Raw genomic sequence first — 18960 nt, forward strand, 5'->3', positions numbered from 1 at the left:
TGGTAAGGGGAAAAACGAAAGGAATTTTGAAGCTTTCCATTGGGATGGGGGAATATTTTACCGGAAGGACAGCGGAATCTCAGCATCCGGATTGTTTTCCTGGTCGTCAGCTGCCTGGTCGAAAGCCGGCCCTCTAGCTTCATTCATTCAAAGAAAGTCAGCCAACACGCCTCCGGGAGCTGTATTCTCAAAGAAAAATGAGCATTTTGTAAAAATAATGCTGCTGTGTTAATTATTTAATAAGAAAAATTTACTCCATTGTAAACAATACTTATCGGTACGGGCGCCTCACACGAATCTGACTCTGCTACTGTCCAATAGATGGCGCTGTACACGGTAGGTGCCAGTTGATGGGGAAAAACAAAATCATGTTCCAATTATTATCCCCTAATTTCTCACCGTAAGTAATAAATGCAGTTACAGACATGTGTTACACTTTCTTATGTATATATTTTACCAATTAATGTTTTTTTTTTCGGTTTCACTTCAGTTCAATTTCGATTAGCTAATTGTAGCTGCGTTGTATCAGTGTGTGGGAGTATTAATATGCCTTTTGTTTACAAACGATATACACATCGCGCCTGTTGCCGGGTTGCCGGGTTGTGTTTTCGTAGGTTTTATTATAGGTGAGTAAATTTGTTCGGATAGTTGTTTGCGCTGCAGTGTTTCTGTTTTATTGTTTGCTTTATATAATAATGACACCTTCCTCGTTATAGTATTCACTGTAATCCGGTAGGAGAACGCTCCGGATCTCGATGGTTCGCTCCGGGTGACGGTCGGTCGGTTTAATCCCGTCACTGCTTCTTCGACCTTCCCCGATCATAGCAGAGTTTATCGTCTGGAAAACGTAGGTAAAATTACATTTTTAGTTATAGAAAATATTAGGGAAGATAGTGCGAGCCACCAGTTCCGGTAGCTCTTCCGGAACGCAATAGAAAACAACGAAGTATTACCTCGTACAATTTGTCCGGTTCTCCCGGATGCATTCGTGCAGCATACGGTTTCTGCTGCAATTCCGGTCCGTTTTCATGTTGTTCACCCCCGACATGGAACTGTCGGTTGGTGCCTGACGATGCATCCTTAAATTGTTGCTGCCGTTTAGTATGGTTGGAAGCAGGAAACGCGTCGTCTCTATCGTAACTGTTAGCATTATTGAGTACATTGAAAGGAAGCGCTATATGAGGCTTATTATTTGCGTTCCGGTGCAGACCGCTTTCGTTGTTGTGGTCCGTATCGCTACCCGAATCGGTCCACCGCTGGATGCCGTGGGTGTGAAGCTGTTCCACCATCGAGCTGCGGGACGGTGACGGTGATGAAAGGTACCGTACGCGTTGCAGATGCTTACTGCTGTAGTCCTGTATTTTGACTGTGCTTTTACAACCGGCAAAGCGTTCCTTACCGGTAAGCGATTTTTTACCATTGCTCAAGGCTTCTCCCTCTGCAGGAGGTGCCTGAAGTTGGAGTGGTGGTGGTGGTGGGGGAGGCGGAGGAGGAGGCGGTGGCAACGATGGTGGAGCTGAGGATGGTAGGGACGGTTTTCCGTCCTCCATACTCGCACACGAAAAGGAGGAGGAAGAAAAGCAAAGATTGCTCGTAGTGCTGCTGCGATCAATGTACGTGATCTGCTCGCTTAGTTTAACTATCTTCCGGCCACCGGACTCTTCGGTCGAACGATCGGCCGTGTCGAAAAGCTCATCAAACTCCTCGAAATCGCAATTCGTTTTGCGGAAAATGTCCACACTGCCGTTCGATTCCTGCCGGCGACCCGGCACCACACCCTCGAGCTCCTCCAGCTGACGATCCATCCGCTGAACAATGTCTAGCTGTGGAACGAACGGTTCGAGTACGGTGCAACCACCGATCTTTGCGACCGTTGGCCCAGATGCTTCTGGACCATTTGCTTCGCTGCCCTGCGATAGGAAATCGTTAATCCACTTGCGCTTTAACTCTGCACTGTCGATCGATTTCCGGAGTACCTCGGCTAGTGGCATAAACTGGCGCGTTGTGGGTGGATCCGGCTGTACAACGGGGGGTTCCGGTTCGGGTGCTTTTGGTACCGTGCGGGCCGGAGACCCGGCCAACTTGGCGCGAGCCGACGGGCCGGAATCAGTGCGTCGCAACTGCACGACACGTGGCGGCAGTGGAAGCTTCTCCGAGTTCGGTGGACGTCGGTCTGTATCGTCCTGCTTCACGCCAGCGACCGTGGTTGTCGTTTCGCTACTCTCGTCCGTACTGTACCCTCTCCGGAAGCGCACCTCGATCTCGTCCGAATTGTTATCGATGGAGAAATCACACGCCCGGTCCATCGGTGGGAAATGGTGGCGCGTTGGTGCCGCTGGCGGCAGTGAGGTTGAACCCGACGGTGGTTTGTCCGGTTGAATGATGTTGCTCTTAGCGACCGTTCCATTAACGGCGGATGACGATCGCCGATGGTGCGGATGTTGATGGTGTTGCGGCGGCTGTTGATGAAGTCGCAGCGATTGCACCTGCCGGTTGTCACTCGACTCACTATCACTCTCCTCCCGTGGTCCTTCCGGCTCGGCAAAGGCACCGCGCCTTCTGCGATGATAGCGCATCGCCAGCAAATTATCGACCGATTGCGCCTTTACCTGTTCCACCAGCTCCACCACCGCACCGTCGCTGCTCGACGTTGGTGCGTCGAAAAAAGTGCTTCCCTTCGGTGGTGCGGGCACGCCCGTACGGTGCGGCTTCTTGGCCAACATAAGCCCAACACCACCGGCCGATCGGGCCCGTGCCGTACTGGCCGATTCGCGCTCGACGATCCGGAACAGCTCGCTGTTGTTTTTCTGCCACCGGCCTAGATCGGCGTCCGGCTTCCGCTGCTGGTCACACGCTGGTGGCCGCTTTCTTCTTCTCGGTGGTGGCTTTATCTCCGGCACCTCGACCGGAGGGCGTCGTTTGCAGGGGGAAAACTTCTCGTGCACCATGGTGGCCGGTGTTGGGCCGACGGGCGTTTCCGAACCACCGACCGCTTGCGTGATCTTACGGGGTAGGTTCAGCAGTATGCCTCGCTTGGCCGCACTACGATCACACTTCAGCGCGTACAGACCGAGATTGTCCCGGTGGCTATAGTCGGCCGGTGTTCGGCTGCTAACTGCCGACGAGATGATCGAAATGTCCGACGAGTGGCGCATGTGACGTGGCGGTACCGGATGCTGCCGAACAAAGTCATTGCGTGGGACAGGCCGGGTAGTGGTGTATGGTGCATCGGTGGCGGGTGTAACAGTGCCACCACTAACTCCAAAATTGAACGCTGCCGGTAGGTTAGGAAACTGGTTCAGGCTCAACAGTGAGCCACCGTTCCACTGGCGCAGCTTCTTCAACTTGGGCAACTTCGGTAGCGGTGGCAATACGCCTGAAAGATTAGACACATGGGGGTGATAGAGATACACAGCATGGGAAGGGAAAGAAAAGTTAAGTTGCGCACTGTGGAAGCTTACTTTTAAAGAAATCCATCTTCCGTCTACCAGCTACTGCTGTTCGTTTCCGTTCCGTGGTTGGGTCCTGCGAACGTGTTCATCCAAGAACATCGACCAAGACCGTATCATGGAATCGCTTGCGGGATCTCTTCTGGAACCCTCTCCTCTGGACCTCACACCTCGGGTTTTCCGGGCGCATCAAAACCAACACTGCGACACTCCGGTAACCTCTCAACTTCCATCCGGGCACTGTGTCTTGATACTGTTGATACCACCAAATCAGACCACTCCTTTCTAACACCTTCAGTGTTGCCCATTAGTTGGAAGTAGTGCTAGTCAATCGAGAAAACCAAACTCGGTAGAACCTAATTAAATTAGCGCAACCAACCTATATTGTCCCTCTTCGTATGGGCGCGTGCGCTTCAAACACCTTGTATCGTCAGGCATGCCGGTCAGGTGTGCCACGAACGTGGAGTATAGGAGGTGTTGAATGCTGGCTGTAAAAAGTGAAAAGGATTTTAGCTAATGCAGCTGGCGGACGAAGGCGATCAGTAATGGTGGGACAGGGGAGAGCACACAAATCGACATTAAGAAGTACAAAACACCGATAAACACAAACACACACACACACATGTAACATTGATAAACCGTATGAATATTATTTCTCTTTTTCTATCTAGATTTGTTTTGTTCCTTTTTTGCATGTTTCTGGAAGATCCACAGATTTAACTTAACTGGTTACTACATTAAATTCAATAGGAAGCAACTGGTCTTAAAGCTACACACGAACGAACGACGGAAGAACTAAAGAAGGATGCGCCTAGCACGAATGCATATCCTACTAGGTAGAGATAGTCAGAACAGTAAGGCTTTACAGACAGTAAGGGGTGAAAAAAGGCATCTCCGGGTGGGGGGGGGGGGGGGGGGGGACTGATGCCCTTTGTTGCTTTTTGTTATAGAGTAGACATAAATATGGTTGTTAGATACTTTAGTCATACTTCGTTGTCTATTATCAGTTCTCTAGGCATATATGTATAGGCCAATTGGGCGTCTACTACACCCTGCTCAAAGTCTTGGCTTTACACGACGGGTGTGTGTGTGTGTGTGTGTGAGATAGGAAAAACCTCCTCCCCGGAGAAGCCTTATCGTCTGCAAAGGAAAACAAAAATGCTATAATGCAAACGCGAAACAAAGTCTAGAGGCTAATGCTGCTTACACAATGCGACACCACGCATTCACCGCGGTGGTGTGGTGCTACTACTCATACGCAACCCTCTACAGCCTTTACGGAAACGGACAAACAAACAGAAAACACAGTAACACTGCACCCACGCTGCTACACTCCCTTTGACCTGCTTTCAGGGCTGTCCTTCGTGCTGGGTGTGCCTTGCTGACGTTCTGCTTGGTTTTGCTCGACTTGCTCACGGTGGTGAAGGGAGGGAGAGGATAGGAGGACATATAGTATTGTATTGTTGGTAGTGGAACGGCTACTAAAGCTACACACTTGGCTGTGGCTGTCGTTGCGCCTTATATGGTTATATATGCCTGCGGACGCCTTTCATTTTGTTTTTTTTTGTGGCAAGCGACCCTGAGCGTAAAGAGAGATTTTGGAGGATTTTGGTATTTTGTTGGTTTTTGCCCATTTTTGCATTACTTCCTGCTAGTCCTCGGTTCCCTCAATCATCATCGCCTCTGTGTCTATCTATTCAATGAAAGCAAATACACACACACAAACAAACACACGATTCACCGAGAGAGAGGGAGAAAGAGAGAGAAAGAGAGAAAGAGAGAGAGAGGGAAGAGGGAAGCACCAAAGTCGATAGAACAACACAACAGAAATGATTGGAGTACATTCATACATAGATATAGGGCTAGGACATACATTCATACACATACATTCATTCTCTCTCTCTCTATCTCTACCTCTGTCTCTCTATCCATCTATCTAATTCTCTATCGTTTCCATCATTTTTGGATGCATCTGTGTGCGCGTTGGTTAAAGTTTAGATGAACACCTGCTCGTCCTCGGAAGCGTTCGAGAGTGATAGCTGCGTCCGGATAGGTCCGACGGTGGTTTTGAACGTATCCTTCGCCGGTGTCACGGGATATCTGGTCGGGCCGGTGTACTTGCGCGATATGGATGCACCCTGCTGCCCCGGTAGCTTCACAGACGATCCTAGGCGGGTGGTGTTTCGATGCGGACCAACGATGGCCGGGTGTCCAACGGCACCGAACGTTGGCGGTTGTTTGCTGTACACCTGCAGGATCTGTGCAACGAAGATTAGGCACGGTTAGTTGCGGTTAGCCTGAGCAATATCGCAAAACCCGGTTACTACGTACCTTCGGCAGGTCGGGCATACTTTTCGAGGGACTTAGAGTGGCGTACGCAGGTGGTGGTGGATGTTGGTGGGGCCCAGACTGGTGACTCCGTTCGGTTAGCGCAATTCGATTACGCGTCCGAAGAATATCGGCAACGTTTTTTGTGTACCGTTGGCTCACACTGCCACCGTTGGTGTCCGGCCCGGCGGCCGTTCGCTGGACCGAGCTGGACGATCCGTCGGGCACACGTTCCGCGAGCTGTTTGCGATGCTGACTTTGGGAGTAGAGCTTGGGCGCTGTGCTATCGCCCTCTTCGAAATTCTTCATTTGACCCTGGGCCGAGGGTAGGGTGTGCTGCTGTGTGTCTAGCAGGGGTGTAGCGGTGGCCGAGCGACTACCATTCTTGATGTACAGACTGTTGGATTTGGTGACGGTGGTTGGCCGTGTTTGGTGTTGCAGCTGCTCGGCTTCCGGCACTGCCCGGTGAAAGATTTGCGACAGTACAAGCTCCACCGTGCGCCCCGTTTGCTGCAATATCCTTAGCGACTCGGTGTACGGCAGATTGAGCAATGATTTCCCATTGACTGCAATGATCTGCAAGAGGGATTGATAAATTTGGAGAGTAAGTGTCTGGTTGTATTGTATATGGCTTGCTTTCTACGGCTGATTACCTGATCGCCCACCCGTACGCCATTGCGAGCACCCGGTCCGTTCGGTGCGAGATCCTTCACGTACACATTGTTATCGTTGCCCTGCACGATGCTAATACCTAGTGTGTATCGGGCGGTGGCATTATTGTGCTCACGGTTTCTTTTCTTCACACCACCACCCATCGTGGCGTACGGGAAGCGCTCGTCAAACTCGTCGTAGTGAGTGGCGCCGTTGTGGCTGGACGCCGTCAGTGACCACTTCCCCGGGAATGCGATCGATTCTTGGCTGCGTGATAGAAACGGGCGTTGCGAAGGGATCAGCAGCGCATCTTGATCGGTACCGATGACGGCATCCTTCACAATAATGACCGTTGCCAGGATACGATCGTTGGTCGCACCGCTGCACTGGCTAATGTTGTTAAACTTCTCCAGCAGTGTGTCGGAGATCGTTTCATCCGCCATCGGGAGCTCGAACTGACAGCTGTCACTGCGGATGCTTGATTCTGTAAATGGAAAGCCAGGTGTTAGGTTAGCTAGATCTCCTGCTGCTCGTGCCAATGGCCGACGCCCACTCACGTATGACACACGCTTTCGGGGAGAGTAACGTCTCCGCACTGCCACCGACCGACTGTTCGTCGATCTTTTCCATATAGTACACCGAACCCATACTACTCTTCACCGACAGCACCTCATCCACGCTGCTCTCGATCAACGGATGTGCTGGTACCGGTGGATGTACACCGGTATGCGCCAACGCATCAACCGCGTCCACGTCATCCTCGTGCAGCAGGAACCCGCTGCTGCTGCGACTAATGTTGGCAACATTCTGGAACGAGACGGCACCGCTCATTCCCGCCATACCAGCACCACCGGCCGTACCGGCCGCGGCAAGATTATCGAACGATTTGTTCAGAAACTGGGCCGAAAACACTTTCGTGCCCATTTTCACCTTGTTCCGGTTCATGCTGTGCGTGGTTTTGGGCGAGTTGCTACCGGACTGGGACAGTTCAAGCACACCCGGCGACGGTACGCCCGGTACACCGTCCGCCGGGTCCTGCTCACCGGCCACCCCTCCGAGGAACGGATTTTCGTTCTCCTTGTTCTGGTTCTGCTGGTTGGTAATTTCGACCGTCAGATTTAGCGCGGACGTACCGGCACTGCCCGGTTCGACGGTGGATTTAGAGCGCTTCAGCAGAAATCGCTGCCGCAGACGGGCCAACCGGTTATCATTCAGCATCGATTTCTTCAGATTGCGCACCCGCAACCCGGTCGTCTTGAAGGGTTTGTCGATCTTTTCGATGTTTTTCGCATCAAAAGCGGTTGACGCCGCATCCGGCGATGGGCGCGTGGTACCGTCCATCAGCTCGTTTACGGTTCGCTTCTTGCGGACGTCTTCGTCTGCCCCGATACTACCGGTGCCACCGTTCGGTTGCTGGTCGATCGGGATGTTAAGCTCGCTCGCAAGCTTCTTAATCGAGGTGAACGAGTTGCGTAACTGCATGTAGAATTTGTGATGTTCCGACGCTAGGTTGAAAGCAAAGTAGCTTCTGCAAATGTGAAGAAAAGGAAAATGTTTAAATGTTGCTAGCGAGCTCTGTTTCAGTTTAAGCCATACGTACTTTCTTCCATCCATCCGGAGCTTGTACTTCACCAGATTCTTGTCACCCTTGGAACCGAGCGTCTCGTTCCGACGCACCACCACACAGAACGCGTGCTTCGAGAAGCATATGTTTTCGATCTCGAGCCAGTCGAACAATGCGTACAGATGGCGCATGAAGCTGTTCTTCCCGTTCCGACATTCCTGCTGCTCCTGACTGGCCCGCGGCTGGTAGCGGACGTTCCGTTCGAAGATGGCAACACCGGCGAGCGAGATGGCGACATACACGTCCAGCGTCATGCCTTCGCCCGTCGTCCAGGACGCACTGTACAGATGCAGTCCGTACTCTTTCAGCTCCTGCACGTACCGGATGAAGTTGTGCTCTGCCTCGCGCTGCTGCAGTCCGCGCTTGTGAAAGTGCGCATTGCGTAGGTAGCGTGCCAGCTCGCGCTTCTTCCGGTACACCTCCTCCGGCAGGTAGTGCGAGATGGTGAAATATTCGGAGTACTTCATCTGAGGGTGTTAAGTAGAACGTATGCCTGCCGTTAGACGCTGGGACGCGTAGCTTTGTCAACGTGTACCTACGTGCTCTTTGAAGCTGCCTATCTCGGCCTGTAACGCTAACCCACCGAGTGCGATCAAATCATCCTCGGCGCACAGAATCTGGCGTTCGAGGATGCTTTTCCTTAGCTGGAGGTATAGTAAATGCCGCGACTCGACACAGCTGTCAAAAGTGAAGTTAGTGATAAGTGCTGGTGAATGTAACGCCACCGGTGGTAACGCATCAACACCTACCTAACGCCGCGTAACGTGGGCAGAAAGAATTTTATTCGCACGTACAACATAAACACCACGTTCTCCACCATCGGGGTGGCCTTTTTGGACGTGTTGATCCATATTTGTGGTGCCACCTACACAGATATGAAAAAAGGGGGAAGGAAAGAATAAAAATCGTAAGCAAGAAAGCAAAATTTGATTGATTGATTGCTTCGACAAACCTTGTAGATCTTGAGATCGAGTGGCAAAAAGACGAAATCACCACCGATGAGGGCGCACAGGCCGAGAAAGAAGTTTTCGCCCAAACCTTCCAGCCGAAGGATCGCCTCGAAGATGTGGCGCGCGAGCGTGGTCGTTGGATTGCACGTGACGTTCACTTTGGTACCGTTCAGGAGTAGAATCGTTACAATTCTGCGATGCTGTGTCTGGAGGAGGTGGAAAGTAAAGAAAAAACCCCCCCGAGATTGATAAAATATGTTTAGTTCGTGTGACTTCTCCAATGGAAAACAAGAAAGCTACGGCAATGTACCTTTGCGTCTGTGAGATCAATAGACTTTGGTGCTGAGTGGGAATTTACAATGAACTCCGGTCCCTTGTGGGTTGTCGATGCCGTCGGGTCGGTAGCATCGCTTCCGTGGTCTGCTTCCGGCCTTTGATTGCTGCCAGCCGTCTGGGTGGCGATCGAAACTACCGTCGTGAGCGGCATACCGAGATCTGGGAAAAGCAAACACGCTCGAGTTTGAAAGCGTTCGGAGATGCTACCTCGCGTTTGATGATGCTTACTCGGCATGGAGGTGGCATTGAAGCTGGTCTGGTCGAGTGGTGATGCTGCAGGTGGTTCATCACACCTACCACCACCACCGACCAAACTCGCCAAATGGTTGATCGATTTGGACGGCATTAGACGTCCGGGACCGGTAAGGTAGGACGGTTGCTGCAGTGCGCGCTGCTGACTTTGATGTTGTGCTGCCGCCTCTGCCATCCTTACCTCGACCATCGTTACGTCGATGGTGTTCCGTCGTTGGTCGGCACGTCGACGCGCTGCCAGCATTTCCGCGTTGTGTCGCCGCCGTACGATAACGCCCTGGTGTTGGCCAGCCTGCCCGATGATGTCGCCCGCCCGCGCTACACTCTTGGTGTAGGATATGGTGTGATAGTTGGGATACGGTTCAGGTACCAGCGTGCCGGGCTGATGCTGCTGATGCCTGTCGTATGGTCTCGGCAGCGAGCAGAACCTCTGCTCGGCCGGATTGTGGACCGTCGGTGGTCGCTTTACCCTGAGCAGCGTTGCTGCCGTGGTTTTGCCGTACTCTTGGTAGTCGTCACCGGAGCAGACGATCGGGCCGTAGTTACTTTGATGTTGCTGCTGCTGCTGCTGCTGCTGCTGGGAGGAAGTGTCTTGCTGGGTACGGGCACCTCCAGATGGTTCCTTCTTCCGATGCACCTCCAGCAGCTCACCATGATCAGACGATCGACCCGAATCGGTATCGCTTCTACGGATGGGAGTTTCAAAGAGATATTAACGGATGTTACACACGATACTGTATGGGGTGGTCCTAAATTTCTTTCTACATACTTCTGCTCTTCGAACGACTCGATCGAACGTTTGATTTTCAGTTCCGGAGGTTGCCCGACGGGTGATGGGCGTTGCTGGTGCGGTTCCGCTGACGAGACAACCTCACGGAACAGGTCGATCAGCATGTGAGAGAACGGCTTGTACAGGTGATGGTTCTTGCAGTAGTCCGATATGATCTGGAAGGGTCCCAAATGCAATTAAAGCACTACTTATGAAGCCAGTTTTAGAAATATCTTTTTGTATTATAAATACTGTTGAAATCAGATTCATTTAAGCGAAAACGAATGTTCAGATTTCCTCTTCTGAGGAAAAAATGTAGCTGAAAGAGTATTCTCGGAGTAGTTCTGCGAATTCCCAGGGCTGATACGGAATCAAAATTTCAATCGATTATTTCCTTTTAAATAGAAACGGTAACAGGCATCTCGGCTCATAGCAGTTACGAATGATTTGTTTACAATTTTAATAACCATTTTCAATTTTTCTCAGACATCGGAGTGAATGAATCAATATTATCTGTATTTCTGAACAGTTCTTGGTACGGAAGCAAGCAGCATGTCGGAAACGTCGCTCTCGTATGAGCTGTCCAGATCACCGGAAGGTGCGCAACCTGATCCCGAACTGCAGCATCTGCTAGAAGCGTCCTGGACGGAACGGCATGACGCTGGTGTGGGATTTCGCTACCGTCTCCACATCGAGCGTGAGCGTGTAGCTGAGGGAAAATTTGGTTTTCTCATTTTGGTAAGCAATTTTGCAACTACTTGCAATTAGTGTACGGGCTCACCACGGCTTGCCTCCTCCCATCGGCAGCTAAACCGGAAGCGACTGACGGAACGTCGACAACCATACGCATTTCTGCTGGATGCTCCGTTCGATGCGGCACGGTTTAACTTCACACGGATCGATCCGGTCGAAATACAGCTAGAGCTGGGGGGCCATTTCCCAACGTCAATTCTGATCAACAACAGCCCAGTGACGGTATACCATTCGCTCGTCGTACCGGACCGACAGGGTCAGCACTCGCAGATGCTAACACCGGCAGGGATTCGTGTACCGTTTGAGCTGCTGCTACGCCTACCGGACCGTCGCTATCGGATCGGGTACAATAGTCCCGGTGCACAGGCATCGGTGAATCATCTTCATCTGCACCTACTACGCATCGATACGGATCTGTACGTGCAGCAAACGGTAAGTTGCTGCGAGAACGAATTTAAAACAAAGTGAGGTGCCACTCTTAATTTGGTCTCAGGAACTGATCCCGGTGCGTGGTTACATCCCGCTGTTGCATCGCTTGCCGGACCATCTACCAGCCCAAGGCTACTGTTTCGTGGTACGTGATCCGATCCGTGACCTAGAGCCCGTATGTACCGGGCTGGGGACACTGATCACCGCGCTGATGGAACGCAAGATGGCGCACAATCTGTTCTGGACGTGGACCCATCTGCGGGACGGTAGGGAGATACGTGCGTTCGTGTTTCCGCGTGCGAAGCAGTGCGTCAATAAGGTGGCATGCTCGTTTAACGCAGCGTTTCTTGAGCTGAGTGGATTCGTATCCGTCGGTGAGGTGAGCGATTATGAACAGCTGACGGAGGATATCATTGTGCAGGCGTTGCGGGATGCACAAGGTGATGTGTACGGCACACTGGGAGATCTGTTCGGGACCGATGGTTCGAACTGAACGGTAAAGACAGGGTTGAGCTTAAAGGGGTAAGGATGACGCTTCACACGGAACAGTTCCTAGCATTGTGATGGTGCGGACGAGTCAGACTCAAACGCCTATATTCACAGGTGTTAAAGCAGAAACTATTAAGACACTAAGAAAAGGCAGACTGTGTCACCACCAGCAAGCGTGACATTAAATTTAGTCCGTTTTTAAGAGTGTATGGATGGATACGCAGGAAAACCAAAAATAGCTTACTAATCCTGCAAAAGGAACGAGATATCCATCTAACAGCAAAGGTAGAGGACATTTCAACTGTTTACAAGCCGCGTACTGATAATAATATTCAGTAAAAGAAGAAAAGCGGCCTAAACATGCCTCGAAGGCAAAGAGGGAGTTTTTTTTCTTCAAAGAAGGAAAATTGCAGTATCTGAACAAGCCACCGTCCGCGTTTCGCAAAGTCCAATATCTCTCACAGCCATTCCATCTTCTTCGGTCCTACTTAGCGCTGGTGGAACTGTTGAACGCCAACGAGGATTAGATTAAAGGATGATCGGTTTACGATTAGCAGCAGAACGGGAAGCGAGGGAGCGTGGGAGGAAAATGTGGCGCTCCCCTCTCTTCCCCCCCATTTTTCTTCAAACTTTCTTTCCCCGACACACATTCCTAGACACTCAGTTCTGTCAGTGTTTTGTGTGTGTGTGTTTGGATGGGTTGTGATTTGCATTTTCCGATCATTAATCACGCTCACGATGAGCCGCCCTAACCCTTTCCATTTTCGGTCGTTTTCTTCTCCGTTTCCTTTCACCCAGCCACCTCTCCTCCCCCCCCACTCGGCTCCTTATGCTCGCATTATCTTCAGCAAGCAAGGAGTATGAATAGCCGAACATCCCCCAAAATCGGGGGCGGACTTTTCAGACACTCCGGACCGAAACCGGGTAAGGTAATAGCTGTCAAATTTTCTGTGAAAATGTGACAGCCAACAGTCAGTGCTTTCCATTTTCATGAGGGCGGAAGATGGGTCCAGGCACTTGCTGTCCCGGACAGCCTCCAGGACACCAGCACACCAGTACGGCGAGTTGATGGGTTGATTGGGTCGCAACAAGTAGAACTACTCCATCACACTCACACACACACACACAGTCCGGACCAATCTTACGGTTCAGACTTCCGTCCCTCTTTTCCTCCGGCCCAAATGCTCCAACCCCTTGCTTTCCTGGAGTATTACTTTTTCGGTTAATAGTCAACAGTGCTGTGGCCGTCCGTCACAACTTTCTTTAACGCTCCTCTCCACTCTTTCCCCTGCTCACCCGGTTTTTCTTTTGTGTTCAGCTTACTTTTTTGTTGTTATTATTTTAAAATGGCCGCACGAAAGATAAATGGAATTTCCACTTCAACTTCAGGCTCGTGGGGCTTTTTTTTCGGGTTTCTTTTGGAATGGGTGGACCTCACGTTTTGCGGTTAATGTCTGTGTCTGTGTTTGTGTTTTTTTGGAGGGAGGATTGCATCAACAGGCCATCAATTTTCGGCGAACGGCTCACAGGCGCGCGCGTATATTTGTCACCGTTCGTTTGCGTGTTGGGTGATCAAGCGAGCGTGTGACGAAACCGGGCACAAAATTAAACGTTTTTAATGTCATTCGACGTGAGTGGCAAACAGAAATGTGTGTGTGGGTGTAGTGTTTTGCTTAACGCATCATTCTTTCTTTCCAGCGTGTGGCGACACGTTCTTGTGAAAAGGGGTCGCCGCCAAAAGGAAGCAATAAGTTCGGTTCGGGCTGACAAAAAAAAGGGCCAACCAACTTTCCTCAACATCAAGTTGGTCAATTTTTAAAATCGAGGATACAGGCATCGTTTTGGGTGATAGCTTTTCCATGTACCGGGTGTCCGTGTGAGCCGGTGCATTTTTGCCTGCGAGAAGAGAAATGGGATTGAAAATGGAACCACCCATCCCATATTCGGGTCTAAGTGGTTCTAAATAATGAAAAAAAAGCATCCACCAAATGAAGTAGTCAATACCAAAAAAAAGGGATGGAAAAGAGCAAAATCCACCCTTACTTTATCTACTGAGCTGAGGCTTGCCAGCAAAGGAATTCGAACTTGAAATTGCAGAGTTCTACTGGGTGAAGAAAAAAAAAAAGAAGGAGGATTAACCACTGGCGATACTTGGTCCATGGTACTATGATTGCCCAACACGCCGTTCCCCGTCTTACCCTTTCCCCCCCCCCCCCCCTTATTGCTAGTTTCACACAGGGAGCCATTTTTCCTGCCCGCTAGGAACACTTCCTATTCAATTGGAAGTTATTTATTATATTTGAAACTAACCTCGAACTACACCTCGCCTAACCGAAATTCCTCCCTAGATTCCTCGCCTCAAATTTTTCCCCTAAACTATTATTTTCCCTCTCTCTCTCTCTCTCGCTCACACTCCTCGCTTTCACTGTTCAGACGATTACGATCCTTCGACAGCCACTTGTATGGGCAAGTGTCCGGGAAAAATCAAGCTGTGTAGTGTAAGTGCTGGAAAACCGATCCTTTGCACACATATTTGCACACACATACACACACAAGGGTAGCCCGCTATTTGACATTCGAAGCAAACGTTCCGAAGCCCGAAGCCCAATGAGGCGCAAACTTAGAAGCCATGGGAAACAATAAATCAGTTTCAGTGGTGCCTGTGCTCCACGAATAGAAGAGAGCAAGAGGGGAGTAAGGTTGGCGGGGAAGGAGGAGGAAGAGTACACTCTCCTGGTTAGGTGGATAAACCACAGACCTCTCCTCCCATGCCCATGCCCCCCAACGCACCCTCCTAACGGTCGCGGGAAAAAGTGGAAAAAGCAAAACACCCAGCGCGCCACACACACACACAAGAGTGAAAAGTGAAACCTTATGAAGTGGAAAATGATTTTGCCGATACGCGATGTGGGTGTTCCGAAGCGCTCAATGAACGGCAGAAGAAAATGTCCCCGCCTTCCATCTTCCCTTCCCTCAGCTCAATTTGCGCCCACAAAGTGTGTTGTTTCTGGCCATTGGCCAAGATTTTTTGCCGCTAAACAGTTCGAAGGGATGCAAAGGGGGTTGAGAGGGTGGGTTACAAAGTATGAATCAATTTTCCAACACACACACACACAGAAGGAATGGGTAACGGATATCGGACCGTTCGCTACCATTTCCTGCTTTTTCCTTTTGTTTTAATGCCGAAGCCTTTTGCGTGTGTTTGTCCTTCTGAAGAGAAAATGGCTTCCATTTGTGAGCGAGAGAGAGAGAGAGACGCCATGTGATGCATAGTGTTTCGCTGCGATAAAGTGTGCGGGTGGTGAATTTCGCACAAATCTTATCAATGGACAACAATGGCACAGACCGTGCTGCTGCTGCATATATCATCATGCTCAGCCGCCGATGGAAAATATGCCAAATGCATTTTCCCCATCTCCATCCCCTTATTTTTCGTCCACGCGGAAAACGCATCATTTTCATCGAAAGTTTCGCGCTACACATTCGAACAGGATTAGTTGGCGCTTTGTTTTACTTTTTTTTTTTTGTCGGTTGAATGGGTCGATGGAAATAAAGCAGAGAGAAGTGGCAAGAGGGAGAGAAAGCGGGAGAAAGGGGGTGGTAAAACTGTCACTGTGGAACTTTTCCCACGTTTAGGATGACAGTTTTACACACGTTACGGAGTTTTAGTGCCGCTCTTTTTTTGCCGGGATGTGAGAAAACAGGCAACAACGAAAAATGGCGCTCGATCGTTCCGGTTTCCGGTTGGGTCAAGCGTTGCAACGCAGGATCTCGGATTGCATTTACATGGATGCGCCGGCCATGATTGGCCTCCATTTTGTGTCCTTACTTCTCGTCCGCTTTTTACGATAACACACACACACACGCACAAAATGTGTCTAAAAACATAGTGCTAAACCCCTTTTATTTAAATTTATCCGTTGGGTGGGGTATACTACACAACAGACCTGTCAAACATAAAACGGAACGATTGACGACTACCGGCATAAAGGTGTGGCCTTGATAGATCACAGAATTCATGCTTCTAACTTGCTGTCAAGCCTTGTTAAAGATATAAAAATAGTGGTATAAATGTATATAAAATAAAAAGAATAAAGGTTTTCCAGATAAAAGTTTAACATTGTTTCGAATTTCATTACAAAGTTTCAAATAGGTGTCTATCAAGATAAAGAACTACTTTTAGAAGACTTTTTGCCAAATCGTGAAGACTGCCTTGGTATGATATGCTGAGACCCTTCAGAGGCAGTCAATAGTACAAGCAACCTAAGTAGATGCTTGGGGTCCCGAGTTTATATGGACAATGGCGTAGAATCTTTTAAACTGGTTGTGGGGTCTTGGAGGTCGCGATCATTTAGAAGGCCCCTAACTCCCTCGAGTAAACACGACTGATGTCGCCGCATGACCTTTGACTCTGGTCTCAACAGCTGATCGACGTGTTTGAGGCCTCCAATTTTCATTAGACTTCTAGGAATTTGACTCGCCACTGAAGTCCTTAACGAAGAAATGCATTGCAGATCAAAAATTGTCCGGATGAGCTACTTTTCATGATATATTTTATTCTACTGAAGACCAGATTTGCTTAGCTGATTTGTTTATTATTAGAGATATGCGTTGTGGTGGGTTCAAAATATTCTTCTTAATTATGCGGCACAAATCTACGCTATCAACATTGTAGAAAGAATATGCCGTGAAAGTGTTGAAGTGTTATGTCATCGAGCATATGGCAAGCTAGAGAAGAATGAAGTCCAATGGCAATCGAAGTCTCTTAAAACTAATCAACCAATCAAATTAGCAGGCTTCGGATTTCCAATCCCATATCCAGTTCATTCTAGCGGATGCCTCAACTCGCCATCAATACTACTCGATTTGTTGAACAGGTTTGGTGTTTCCTCTATTTTTGTGGAAGGACTAAAAAGACTTTTGGAGGACTGGGTCCCAGTGGCGGATCAACCTAGGAGCGGAAGGAGTGGCCACTCGGGTCCTCGTCCGTCAAGGGGGCCTCATCGGTGAGGGAAATCCTGCTGTTTCCCTTTAATATCACAATTAGAAAGGCCTCAACTGCCATTCCTCCACTGCTGGGTCCTCTGATGGCAGTCTCATGACACCTGGAGCCTAGAGAGTCTGCTGTACAAGAGCGAGTTTGATCGTATAGCTCTTAGAGCTTGACTTTGACTGTGCAACTCTACACAGTAGGGGACAACAAATGCGACTATGCAACTTCCACTCGGACGCGGCATAGAAGAGAACGTCAGTTTTGAACAGAGCCCTTGTCTCCGAGGTGTCTGTAAATACCGGGACTAATGTTCTAATAGTCTTATTTTTACCCTTGCTCGTAAAAGTAACCTCTTGCGAGTATTTCACCATCTAGGTTGTTGTTGTTGTGAACTTTTGGACCACTTCACTATAAAAGAGATCCTCAAACCAATGATGTCTATGTCATCTGCGTATACTAGGATCTGAAATTCGTAGAGTTAAAGTTTCCACCTTCGAGTCTCTTTAGCTTCGAGTCGTCAGATTAGAAGAGGCAAACTCATCGCTGAGAGCATTCCATCTACCTTCACCAGACATGTGTTGATGGTTATTCGGAAAAACCTTCGAAAAACTGGATTCTGATACGCTGACATGAGCGGTTTGAAAATCAAAATTATGAGAGATCTAGTCAGGGTCTAGGTTCTGTCGTTGAAGCTGCTCTGACTATGCAGCTATAGGTATAGACATGTCAAGAAAGTCAGAAATAGTCCGCCGAGACCTCTCAAAGTTGTAGTATCAAAGAAAAGGAAGAAGAAGAAGAATGTCTGGTCAGTGATTGTCTCTCCGTTTCTTGTATGATTTTCGAACCCTTTTTGGGCCCGGCGATTAGAATCAATCGCAGGCCTTGGGAGTGATATCGGGAAGGTTTTGGAAAATAGTTTTAAAGCATTTACTTCCAACGTTTGCTCAATATTTTGTTCACACCGAAATAATCTCATGAGTTGAAGGCTCAGCGACATCCCTTCTTTATACCCTTCAACGCTTATCTCCCTTTCAACCCCTTTTGCTCCTCTCTGTCCCTTGAAATCTCTCTTGCTCTCTTCGTGACGAAACGACCTCTTAAGGTCATTCCATTTCTGGCTTACTAGAGTTAATGAAACCACGGTAGTTGGATAGTCAGTCCTCACTACGGGGGGAACGGTCCGGATGGAATTTGAACCCCGGATCTGTCGTATGAAGGACCTGGCCACCCCTTGACCTCATCATAGAAACGTCACGAGCTTTTAATGAATTTCCATTCAGACTATCGTTCATGTGTTCAATTTCAACTTACAGCTAGCTATGTATGAGTGAAAATGCATTTTCATTTTCCTTCCGAAGGGTAATAAAAAGCCCCACCAAAAAAAAAAAAAAAAAACTGATGCCGAATCGAACAATTGAAATGAAACTGGTCGATGCCGATGACGACACATTTGATGCAAACCATTCCGGTTCCGGGCAAATCTCCCACCAGATTTTAGCAACCTTCCCCCTCGCCATTTTTTACGATCAACACAATCGAGAATTTGTGCTAGCTTTTGCCTGTTCCCTTTTTTCTATGGATGTGTGTGTGTGTGCCACCCACCCAGACAACCAAAAAAACACCCGAATGTCGAAACTAAATTAAAGTTTTTAATTAACGGCCGCGGACTGCATTGAAAAGCGCCCATTTCTGATTCATCTCCGGCCGTACAAAATGGAGTTGGTGTGCTTTTGGTGTAATTGTGTGTGTGTGTGTGTGTTTTTAGCGTAATTATTTACAGCGCGTTTTTCCCATCTCGCTCGCTCGCTCCTTTTGAGCTTTTACTATACAATTGCTTTTCTTTACAGCATGCGAAAAAACGGAGAGAGAGAGAGAGAGAGAGAGAGAGAGAGAGAGAGAGAGTGAGGGTGGATGAAGTTTTCCATGCAATAGAGGGC

General features: G+C 49.2%; 3 protein-coding genes across 6 annotated transcripts in view; 1 reads left to right on the forward strand and 2 right to left on the reverse strand.

Annotated features, from left to right (window-relative positions):
- The first annotated feature begins 41 nt into the window (after positions 1–41).
- LOC118517437 (GDP-D-glucose phosphorylase 1) lies at positions 42–14161 on the forward strand. Of its 2 annotated transcripts, XM_036063562.1 has the most exons (6): positions 42–400; positions 491–626; positions 717–847; positions 10889–11097; positions 11167–11544; positions 11606–14161. In XM_036063562.1, exons 4-6 carry the CDS (start codon positions 10912–10914, stop codon positions 12032–12034), a joined length of 993 nt encoding a protein of 330 aa, XP_035919455.1. In that variant the 5' UTR covers positions 42–400; positions 491–626; positions 717–847; positions 10889–10911; the 3' UTR covers positions 12035–14161. The 2 variants fall into 2 exon arrangements, with proteins under 2 accessions (XP_035919455.1, XP_035919456.1); XM_036063563.1 differs by lacking the exon at positions 42–400 and having other exon boundaries at positions 717–851; positions 11606–12406.
- LOC118517436 (actin cytoskeleton-regulatory complex protein pan1-like) lies at positions 609–3603 on the reverse strand. Its single transcript, XM_036063561.1, has 3 exons — positions 3462–3603; positions 954–3376; positions 609–838 (listed from the first exon to the last, which is right to left on the reverse strand). The coding sequence occupies exons 1-3, from the start codon at positions 3475–3477 to the stop codon at positions 686–688; spliced, it is 2592 nt and encodes an 863-aa protein (XP_035919454.1). The 5' UTR covers positions 3478–3603; the 3' UTR covers positions 609–685.
- Positions 3824–18960, reverse strand: part of LOC118517435 — a 96853-nt gene continuing 81716 nt past the window's right edge. For 2 of the 3 annotated variants that reach the window (XM_036063557.1, XM_036063559.1), the window contains exons 5-16: positions 10360–10535; positions 9567–10276; positions 9313–9497; positions 9005–9208; positions 8802–8917; positions 8592–8730; positions 8029–8519; positions 6986–7956; positions 6431–6912; positions 5781–6353; positions 5456–5707; positions 3824–3937 (exon numbers count right to left, since the gene is read on the reverse strand). In XM_036063557.1, the coding sequence (XP_035919450.1) occupies positions 3893–3937; positions 5456–5707; positions 5781–6353; positions 6431–6912; positions 6986–7956; positions 8029–8519; positions 8592–8730; positions 8802–8917; positions 9005–9208; positions 9313–9497; positions 9567–10276; positions 10360–10535 (4344 nt within the window). In that variant the 3' untranslated portion in view covers positions 3824–3892. Of the gene's footprint in view, positions 3938–4074; positions 5708–5780; positions 6354–6430; positions 6913–6985; positions 7957–8028; positions 8520–8591; positions 8731–8801; positions 8918–9004; positions 9209–9312; positions 9498–9566; positions 10277–10359; positions 10536–18960 lie in introns of those variants that run through there. The other variant, XM_036063560.1, reaches the window with a different exon arrangement.

Source organism: Anopheles stephensi, chromosome X, assembly GCF_013141755.1.
Source record: "Anopheles stephensi strain Indian chromosome X, UCI_ANSTEP_V1.0, whole genome shotgun sequence".
Classification (NCBI taxonomy): domain Eukaryota; kingdom Metazoa; phylum Arthropoda; class Insecta; order Diptera; family Culicidae; genus Anopheles; species Anopheles stephensi.